The sequence below is a fragment of the Dermacentor silvarum genome, chromosome 2 (genome assembly GCF_013339745.2).
Source record: "Dermacentor silvarum isolate Dsil-2018 chromosome 2, BIME_Dsil_1.4, whole genome shotgun sequence".
Lineage (NCBI taxonomy): Eukaryota > Metazoa > Arthropoda > Arachnida > Ixodida > Ixodidae > Dermacentor > Dermacentor silvarum.
In genome coordinates, this window is record NC_051155.1 from 248,832,805 (window position 1) to 248,843,689 (window position 10,885).

At 42.8% G+C, this 10,885-nt stretch overlaps 1 protein-coding gene across 1 annotated transcript in view; it reads left to right on the forward strand.

Moving 5' to 3' along the window:
• The window catches only part of LOC119443087 (sodium-coupled monocarboxylate transporter 1), a 28,886-nt gene extending 21,867 nt beyond the window's left edge, over window positions 1-7,019 (forward strand). The window contains exons 11-13 of the mRNA XM_049663055.1: window positions 3,874-4,064; window positions 4,853-4,953; window positions 6,744-7,019. Of these exons, the coding sequence (XP_049519012.1) occupies window positions 3,874-4,064; window positions 4,853-4,953; window positions 6,744-6,991 (540 nt within the window). The 3' untranslated portion in view covers window positions 6,992-7,019. The remainder of the gene's footprint in view (window positions 1-3,873; window positions 4,065-4,852; window positions 4,954-6,743) is intronic.
• Window positions 7,020-10,885: the final 3,866 nt, after the last annotated feature.

A 10,885-nucleotide genomic window follows, 5' to 3' on the forward strand; every position in this document is an offset into this window, starting at 1 on the left:
GTGAGTTTTAGAAGAGAAATGAAACTAGGTAGGAGGCAAGATGAACGACCAGGTGGTATATATTACTCGGAAAAGAAGCTGGAAATAACAACCCAACAAATTGAGGAAGTAATTTCAGAGGATACTAAAACAGAATGGACATATGCAAATTTAATAGGCCTATTTGAGCTAGAGCTTGCTAAGGTACGAGTCACGCCCAAAGGGAACAGAAGATGTAAACCCAAGAGCTGGTGGGATGAGGAGGTTAAGAAGGCGATAGAGAAACGTCAGGAAGCATCCGGGGAACACAGATATCAAAATCAGAGGGGTGAACCAGAAGCTGATGTAGACAGAAAATGGGATAACTTCTTAAATTGTAGAAAGGAAGCATCCAATTTGATCAATGAGAAGATTAGAAGAAAGGGGACCCAATGGTTGTCAGAAGTAAACAAAAAGGATGGAAAAGCAACAAAGAAATTTTGGAAACATCTTAACTCCTTGAGTAATAAGACTAGCCCAGAGCAGAGGTTTATAGTTACAGCTCAATGTGTTCGGCTAGAAGGAGATAAGGCAATGGAACATATAAGAACAATGATGACAGAAAAATTTAAAGAACGAAACGTAGCATGTGCTCAATCAGGTCAGGCTAGACTGGTTAGTGCAGTGGCTTCACTTGAACAAAGCGAGTGGGAAAGGGCAGAGAAGAGGGTTCCTAGAAGCCCGTCGACTGGTCCTGATGGCATCCCAATCATGTTAATAAATACATTGGGCCCAAAATCTAAGAAAGCATTAAGAGAGGCAGTGAGCAAAATGATAATGGACGGTAAAGCCCCCGACGGGTGGAGACTGAGCAGGATGAGCATGATATACAAGGGAAAGGGGGACAAAGCCGACATAAAAAACTACCGTCCCATAACACTGACGTCAGTGGTTTACAAGGTGGTGATGCAGATTATAAAGGACAGACTGCAGGCATGGGTGGAGGGCGAGGAGGTGCTGGGGGAACTACAAAATGGGTTCCGGAAACAAAGAAAGTTAGAAGATAATCTGTTCTTATTGACGCAGTCTATTATAATAGCAGAAAAGGAACACAGGCCCCTATGGCTCGCATTTCTGGATATCAAGGGAGCCTATGACAGTGTAATCCCAAAGGATTTGTGGGACATACTGGGCACTCTAGATGTGGAAGCTGGAGTAAGCAACATTTTAAAAGATATCTATAAAGGTAACAATTAAGGTGCTTATAAAATGAGAAAACAAGGTATCTGAGTCTATAGAGATACCGCAGGGGCTTAGGCAAGGGTGCCCTCTGTCACCTTTGTTGTTCATGCTGTATTTACAAGGATTAGAGAAAACATTGGAGAGGAGCGGACTTGGCTTCAACCTTTCCTTTTTCAAGCAAGGAGAATGGATTAAACAGTCATTACCAGGACTGATGTGTGCGGATGACATTGTACTTATGGCTGACAGCAAGAAAGACTTGCAGGGATTAATGGACATCTGTGGTAAAGAGGGAGATGGCTTAGGCTTGAAGTTTAGTAAAGAAAAAATCGGCAGTCATTATTTTAATGATAATCAGGGCAGCGAGCATAGGATACAGGAGATTACGCTGGAGGTAGTGGATAAGTACAAATATATTGGAGTGTAGATAAACAATAGGGCTGAGTTGCTAACGGAACATGAAAAATATGTAACGACTAAAGGTAGCCGGAATGCAGCTGTGATTAAAACTAGGGCACTGTGTAATTACAATAGGTACGAAGTGATGAGAGGGATTTGGAAAGGGGTGATGGTCCCTAGTTTGACTTTCGGTAATGCGGTCCTGTGCATGAGATCAGAGGTTCGAGCAAGGTTGGAAGTTAAGCAGCGAGGGGTAGGTAGGCTTGCTTTGGGAGCACACGGAAATACACCAAATCAGGGGGTACAGGGTGACATGGGATGGACGTCACTCGAGGGCAGGGAAGCTATCAGCAATGTATAATTTGAGGAGCGATTGAGAGAAATGGCAGAAAAGCGGTGGGCAAGGAGAGTTTTCAGTTATTTGTACATGAGTAATGTTGACACAAAATGGAGGAAGCTGACCAGCAAATTGTCAATCAAATATTTGGACTGCAGGAGGGGTGCAAACCAGGAAACAGCGGTTAAGAAAAAGGTTAAGGAAACAGAGAGGGGTCTGTGGAAAACGGGGATGCAGACGAAATCAGCACTGGTAACATACAACTTTCAAGCAAGAAATTGCCAAAGAAAATATCTATGATAATTCTAGGGGAAGCTCTTTGTTGTTTGAAGCCAGGACGGGAGTATTGCGGACTAAGATGTACCGAGTCAAGTACCAAGGTATACAGACACGTTGTGCTGTGCGTGTGGAGAAGAAGAGGAAACGGCTGAACACCTCATACTTTTCTGTAAAGGGCTTAACCCTACAGTGCAAAGCAACGGGGCTGATTTTTTCTAAGCATTGGGGTTTAGGGACAGTGGAGGCAAAATAGACTTTAAGCGGGTAGAAATAACCAAACAGAGGTTATCTCATTGGTGGCTAAAATCAAGGCAGGATTGAAATGTCACCCTTCAAAAAATAAAAAATATGTTAATAGTCACGGCTAGGTGCAGTGTGCCACCGCCCGATTTAAAGGGTTCAGCCTCATCCATCGTTGTACATCTGCCTGGTTTCAGCGCCAGTAAAAACGATGGGATCTTGAGATCTAACGGGTCTTCTAGATTTCTAATTTGTGAAAATGAAAAAATGAAGCTGACGTCCACGCTCCCCCCCCCACCCACACACACACACACACACACACACACACACAATCTCATCAGAATTCTGGCTTGGATCAGCTGGTGCTAGATAAGGCTATGTTATTTATCGCGAAGACGCCAAAACAAGAGACTCACACATAAATAACACGGACACACAACGCTTCGTCCTGTGTGCTCGTGTTATTTGTGTGCATCGGTGCTTAGTCGTTTTCGAGCAAAATGACCCGATTATCACACAATCTCATGTTCGGAATAATCGTGCAGCAGCTACTAACAGAGAGGTACAGAAAAACAGGCAGACAGATATGCGAGCCAGGTACAAAGGGATATGCAAAGAAACAAAACGGAGGAAGGGGTTAATAATAATTACTTTTTTGCGACACTCGAGATTGTTCACTTCAACAACTCGGCGTAGGTAGGAGTGGTGTCGTTATGCCTCCAATGTGAGTTCACTGTAATGCTAATTGGCCCCTACGAATGGTAAGCGAACTAAGCATTCAGTACTAAGCTTTCAATGCAACTTGTACATAGCAACCTCACGTATGTATACTCCATGATAAGCTTTGGTCTGGAAAACTGGTTCACATATACCTGGTCTTTCACAAAGCTATCAAACGACGAGTTATTGGCGCCTACTTATTTTAATGCAGCAGCATCCACAGTGTTACTTGTTTTAACACACAGCGTCTTGCGAAAATCAAGGCATTACGCGCAACAGTGTAATTCCTGCCAGGATACCTTAAAACATTTACTTGTACAAAACAACTTTGTCACCATTTCAACTTTAATAAAGGAGGACAATTTATCTCTTTTTATTCGGCCACAGCCTTTTCTTAACTAATTCACGAGCTCTAACGACACCTTGTACACGGTATTGAACTGTGAAGCAAATCATGATTAGCATAAAAATATGTAAAAAGCTGTCTTCATTGCACACGCTAGTTGTGCATTGCACTTCTGAAGAATGCAAGTTTTGCTGGTAAAAGTCTAGATGTCAGTGTAGATGGGAACAGGTGATTTAAGTGTCTTTCTTTTTGTTCGGAATCATGTGGAACGCGTACGCTGTGCTGAGGGTAATCATGAAATAAGTAAAACATGTACGCAATTAACACTGTTTCCTCTGGTCTCACCACGCAGGGGGCAGGCGTGGGCATTGTGACGTCACTGATAGTGACCTTCTGGATTGGCATCGGCGCCTTTTACTACAAGCCGGCACACCGAATGGCCAGGCGCTCAGTGATGGGATGCCTGCAGGAGTACATCAACGTGACGCACCAGGATCCTGCGAACGTGACTTTCCCCATAGTTCCCGACCCGTATGTAGCCAAGTGAGTCACATGTCCACTAGTTAACGCCCTTTTGTCGCATCTATTCATAGCCGCTTCGGAAACGGGCAAATACCAGCTCACTTAGAAGGACTGAAAGTTGAGCAAGCTAGGGATTCGTCTCATCGCAAGGCAGGCGTGCCCAAACACGGACACAAGAAACGAAAAGGGCCACACAAACGGCGCCTATCATCTGCCGGCTGGCATTTTTCTCTATCATAACTTAACGTATGTTCTTTCACAAACATATCACGAGAACTCGTATCTGAAAGGAGCGATATGGCAAGAAAAGGCCGTCAGAGCTGCCCTGTTACCACCATCTTTTTCTTTATGCAGAATCATTAGATGCAGAGGGCCTCTAAACGTTGACAGTTATTGGCAGAACCAAACTATAAACTTTGTTTTCCATAGATTTATTAAATGGCCGTTTAAGTAGTTCGAAATCTCATTAATTCAGCAGCAATACCCAGAAGGTGACTTTTCTGCACCATGTTACCTATATTCTGAAGTGCACTTTACTAAAACTGCATTGTTTTTTTATGACCGCAGTAAGCATGTCGATGTTTAATGAAAATCAATGCCCGCCGCAGAACTGTACAGGTGGCAGAGTGCTTTCTACATAAAAAGTACTCGTATTTGCGGACCCCGTACATTACCTTTTACGTTCTTCATAGCTGCAAAAGTTATTTTTGTTCAACCTCAGCAGTAGCTGAAAGTACATTTAACACGTCAAGGTATCGACTATTTCCTTATGTCCGTGTTTCTTTCTTTCTTTTTCTTTCTTTTCTTAGCAAGGAGATACTCTACGTCTACCGGATCTCGTATGTCTGGTACAGCATGATTGCCTGCGTGCTGGTCGTCCTTGTCGGAATCATCGTTAGCCTAATCACTGGTGAGTTGTCATAAACGAGGGGCTTTTTAGTTATCACCTTCGAAGAACTGCGCATTTCGAGGTTTGTATGGAGGTCAAAAATAACAGTAGGTACTTTAACAGGTGTAACAAGCATAACCATTACCAGCACATAGAAAAATCATAAAGTCGATGTGTTTTGTTTGTTTTGCTCCTTCATGGTCGACTAAGGATGCCGGGTATATTATATAGTAAGACAAAAGCCAGAGAACCAGCAAACATAAGCCAGATAAATTCGGGCATTTATGTGTTAACAATACTTCATTACTCCATTCGTGGCCGACATAATGCGGAAGAGCAGCAAACTATCTGTGGTGTAAAAAGTGAAGATTCTTTGAAGTGCACATTGGCGGACACTTTGAAGGTCAAACCATTGTTGTCAAGGTGATTGAACTGTAACTTAGTCTCTCGTGCTCATTGACTAGCTTGGAGATTAGATATTGGACAAGTATTTCGTGTTCGCATAAAAATAACTCGTACAATTTTCAACGCCAGCCGCGAAGGGTAATCCTGGAGTGCAATTGACGAATGAAGTAGCACCTCTCTCAGTCCTCGAAGCGAAGCGAGGTCTTGACTCTCTAATCAGAAGGCTTCTCCACACTTGTAGTATACTCGAACAATTCCTTAAGCTACAGATCATCGATGCGATAATGGGAGGTAAACATTAATGAATAATGCATCATTAAGTAACAAATACTGACGTAACAAATACTGACGCACATATCTGATAAGCGTGTTTGGTGAAGATTCAATTATCTTCAGGTTAACGCAGAAAAAACAAAGGCAGTGCTCTTTCATCCATGTAAGAAGCAGTATCAATTATCCCCCATTCATTTAAACAATGCTTAAATAGAAATAGTACATCTTTCAAATCACTTGGCGTACGTATATGTCACCGAAACTATGTCATGGGATTGCCAAGTAAATCACTTGGTAAATTGTCGAGACCAATAGGTACTATGCGTCTCCATAGCAATTATCTTCCTACATTCATTAATAAGCTTTTATACAAGACTGATTTTTTATTTAGTTCAGTACGGAATTCTTGTATGGGGAACGACTTCAGCGGAGAACATACATAAACTGACGGTATTGCAAAAAAAGAGCAAAACGCCTTGTCTCGAAGGCACCGTATCTCTGCCTTACTGCTCCTTTGTTTTCAAAGCTTAGAGCTATCAAAATTCAATCCTTGTACAGATATAGGCTTTGTCGCTTGTATAGAATTGGAAAAATTAAGAACGCTGACACATTAACAAAACTGGCATCCTTACACCAGCATATTCATTTTTTTATAAATTACGGCAGCTAGAACCCTTGGAATGATAACACGAGCAGAACCAACTACGGCGACCAAAGGCTACGGTTTTGTTTGCCGGCGCTGTTAAACCTAATACACAAAGAAAATGGTCTTAATGTATCTATTCTGCCTCTATAAAAAAAGCTACACGATATATTTGTGTGATGGTTTTCGCTGCCGTATTAAGTTCATGTTATTTTTCTTTGTTTCATCACTATGCCGGTTTTCTCTTAAAGCTGTGCGAAAAGTTTCCATGAGAATTTTGTTTGTTAATTCTTACCGTGGTTGTTCTTTCTTTTAGTAAAAAGGTTATGCATTTTGTATAACGTCTGCTTTTGTTTAACCGCTATTAAGTTGCCCTGTGTATGGGGTCGCCAGGTTCCCCTCAAGCTACTACTTGCAGCTTTTGGCCTGGTCACCCTCGCAACCTTGTTACAAAATAAGCTCAACTCAATTTGATTCGGCTCTTTTCCAGGGCCCTATAAACCATCGAAAGTCAACCCGAGGTCGATTCACCCCATCTATAATTGCGTCATCAAGATGCTGGCAGCACCGTCTGTGAGAGAAAAGCTCATGGTTAGAAGTGAGGTATGTGTCACGAATAACGTTCTCTCTCTCTCTCTCTCTCTCTCTCTCTCTCTCTCTCTTTTTTTTTTTTCACAAAGCGGGGGCGATATTTCAGCTTCCGACTCTACGCTCTTTTGCATTATAAATTTTGAATAAGAAAGATCAAATTTGTTATCTCCAATTCTAAGCGCCTCATACAGTCTTTTTTTTTTTATCATGCTCCTACCAAGTTCTTGCATTTGTTACTTTCACATGGAACTGAGCCCCCCCTCCCCCCTTAGTAATGCCTTCGGCCCTTAAGGAGAATACAAATGAAATGAAACAAGTAACGTATCCACTTAATAAAGTCTCCGCTACGTCTCTTGGCCCACAATTATACTGTAAGCATTTATAGCATTCAAAGACGGACATACCCTAAGTGTCTTGCCAGTGCACTAATGGCGGCATGTGTTGACACGGAGAATGGCTAACGAACTTTGAGGATGAAGGTAGGAGGTTGTAAAATTAAAGTATTCCGTAATATGACGATGCACCGGGTCCTTTTTCAATCGCACATGTCGATGGCGAATGCTATATCTATATTCGTACTGACATCTGAAATTATGAAATTTCGTAGGTTTCGAACCGTTGAATACAATTCGCACACAGCCGTCAGAAATGGCCGGATGCTTGCGTTGAATGCAGTTGACGCACAATTACCTTATCTCGTCGTCAATTAGCACACTCAGTACAAATAGAAAGGTGAAAGCAAGGCTACAAAGTGTAGCGCGCGCATGCTCTTATTATATACTAATCATTTTGATTTTTGAAGAGGCCAACGACGTATCAGCACTTCTTCGCAATAAGAGTGCCCCCTGTACATGTATTTGACAAAATTAAACATGGTACGGTGAAGAGCAAGTTAACTTATTCGCTCACTACTTTTCCGTTCCATACTTTTCTACATAAATTACTGGAGGTAACCTTCGCACTGCGTTCGTTACAGTTACCACGGGAACGATTGATACATGGATTTTTTCTGAATCTTGCTGCTTGCGACTGCAGAAGTTAATGCGGCTAGTTCTTTTTGTTTTGTTTTTAAACCACAAACTGCGATTTCTCTCGAGGCCTTCTGCAGACCTCTCTTCCTACGTCATCACCCGACACGGCGCCACCCGGCCTTCCCGCTTCAGGCCCAGCGGGTAGGCGCTTCTAACCCGTTCGCCCCATTCACGCGAAGTGAACGTCATTGCAGACTTTCGCCACCCTTGATTGATCTCACACCGGCAGCAAAGTTCGGGCATTACCTCTCTTCCTGAGATCAGTTCTCGACATCGAGGAAAGACGGCCTAGCCTACAGTAACTGAAGGGCGGCTCACCATTGTCATTGGTGTGCAATGGCGTGGTTTGAGGCACGGCCACTGGGGCCGTGCAATGACGAACACAAACGCACGAACACGACTAATGTGCAACCCCTGAAGACGCAGGCGTGTGGAACACGTGAACAATTTTGACCCTTTCGGCTCTCCTTTGCTCGCGGGAGAGCGCGTTTGGAACACTCATTGACGTTCACAAACGCACGGATGTGTCACAACCCGCCGTGATGACGAAGCAACTTTGGCATTGCGCTTCTAAACCCGAGAGCGTTTGATAAAATCCCAGCTGCGGTGGCCACATTTTAATGGGGCCGAAATGCAAGAACCCCAGGTGGTGAAAATCAATCCAGAGCCCTCCACAACGGCGTTTCTCATAATCGTATCGAAGTTTTGGCACGTAACACCCCATAATTAAATTTTTAACGTGCCACAGGCGGGCCTTCTTGCCATTGGCTTGGACTGGCGTTGAGTCAGGCAGCCCACGACATATGGGCTGCCCTTGCTCGTGCATCAAAGCTAGGACGTCTCGAATCGCTTTTATAAACGTTTCACAAGGACTCGCTAATGCATCCTACATGCCTGAGCTTCAGTGACGAGTGTGGCGATAATGAAATTGCCAAAACACCTTCTTCCCTGACATTTCGCTAAATATTTCTTTAAATCGTGTCACATACAATACAGCGCACCTCGCCGTCTCTGTTAATGACACCGACCTGTACAAGTCACCGGTGATAGTCGCTGCAATGTCCATATTTCAAAGACAGGTGATGTTTATATTGTTCCTCAAAGATTTCTTCAACTTCAACCTTGCAAATAAATATTTAAATCAGCAACTGCGCAGAACCCGTGCATTGAGGCACTGTTCGTCAGGGACGCAGGTGACTTGATTTGTGAAATTTATGTAAAGTATTTCAGCTATCACAAGGCAGTGTTAGAAGTTGCTCGGTAACGATCTCATTAGTACGCTATGCATGCTGTGTAATTGCGCTCTTCAGGTTCGTTCAATGAACAGCTCGTGTACACTGCTTGACGTAAATAAATATTTTTTTCTTGCCTTCTGGTCCATGATCTCTTAATGTACTCTCCTTCCATGGGTAATACACATTTCAATGTCATATACTCGAAACGTATTGGTGACTACATTTACTGTTCCTATAGCAACTCAGCCGCCACAGCTTCTGCAGTAACCTAGTTGGTTCAGAAATCGAATTATTTTAATTGTTTTTACGGGTTTGTCTATCTAAATTTTCATGCGATTGCTTTCTAAACACGACAAGGCAATTCTCTGCGCACATGCATAATCATTGCGAATGATTGCATTTATGAGTCAATATTTTCTTTAAATGATCAATTTGCAAAGTCACAAAGCCAGTTGAAGCTAGGAGGTCCAAGTTTAGGCAAATTCCTGTGTTATCATTCCCACGCTGTCTGAAGCAGCCATGCTTGCAGCTCCCTAGCTACGCTAGCACCAGATTTCACTCTAGCGGTTTTTGTACGAAACTCTCTTCCTAACTCCAACCCTCACTTATGCATAGAAAGCTCTGCGCCTAACTCTTAACATTATTATCGAAAGTCGACGTTTATGCGGAATAGAAATCCCGCAGCTCGCGCAAAGCCCGCGCGCCAAGCAAGAAACAAGGCGCAAAATTCATGACGCGATATGCCAAGTTGCCAACGAAGCAAAGTGCAAGAATTCTTTGCTGAGAAGAAGCGCACGATACTTCTGTAGCAGGTAATGTCGGTTTCGTAAATTTTGTAATTGAGCGAGCCTATCGTACTAGAACGCTGGTTCTCTCTTCTGCGCGTCACGTGACTTGTCCAGTACGAATGACTGTAACGAGAATATCCTCGCGTTTGATCCTTAATCCGTACTGCAGTCTTTCTATCCCTCAACGTTACGCCTAACATATACCTTGCCATTCCTCGTCAAGATTATTTGCTGGCATCGAAGTTTTCAGTCCCTTGCGTTAAAACTGGTACAAGAGGGCAGTGGGAAACTAGTGGGATGATGAGACTAAAAATAAATAAATATTCGTTTAGGTAGAAGTCAGTCGATGCAAGAATCTGTAAATGGTACAAATCTCAAATAGAGACTTTTCCCACAGTGTACTTAATTATGGCAGACTATGGTAATGATATTTTTCTGGCGTTGCACAAAATACAATACGCACACTCAGGGAGTACATTTTCTAACGCATCCTTGTCGTTGTTCGTATATAGGACTTATACTTTCGGTAGCACTATGTGGAGTAGAAACAGCGCTCAAAATTTGCTGTCGTGCGTATATCCATGCCAGATGACTGCGCGTTTTTATCGCGTGTGCGGCCGCCCTAACAGCACTAGTCAACATTGAAGACACGTTATTGACTTTGTAATTGTATATTAACTGATCGTATATTGTATAATTGTATACTAACTGATCGATTCGTGAAAACTATCGAATATGTACGTCTATAGGGAAATATGGGAGCATATTACACTGTAGCTTCTGCTATGAATATAAACATAATTACGGTAAAGCATCTACATACTAAAATCGCAGGATAGTTTTAGCGCTTAACGTAATAAGAGTACAAGTGAGCGGATTCGGATAGGTTGGTTGAGCATCGGCGTTCTGAAAAACAACACTAGCTACAGGACCACCGGGAGACGAATTTCAGAATGCTGATTTATTTAATGTATTGTTAAAATCCCT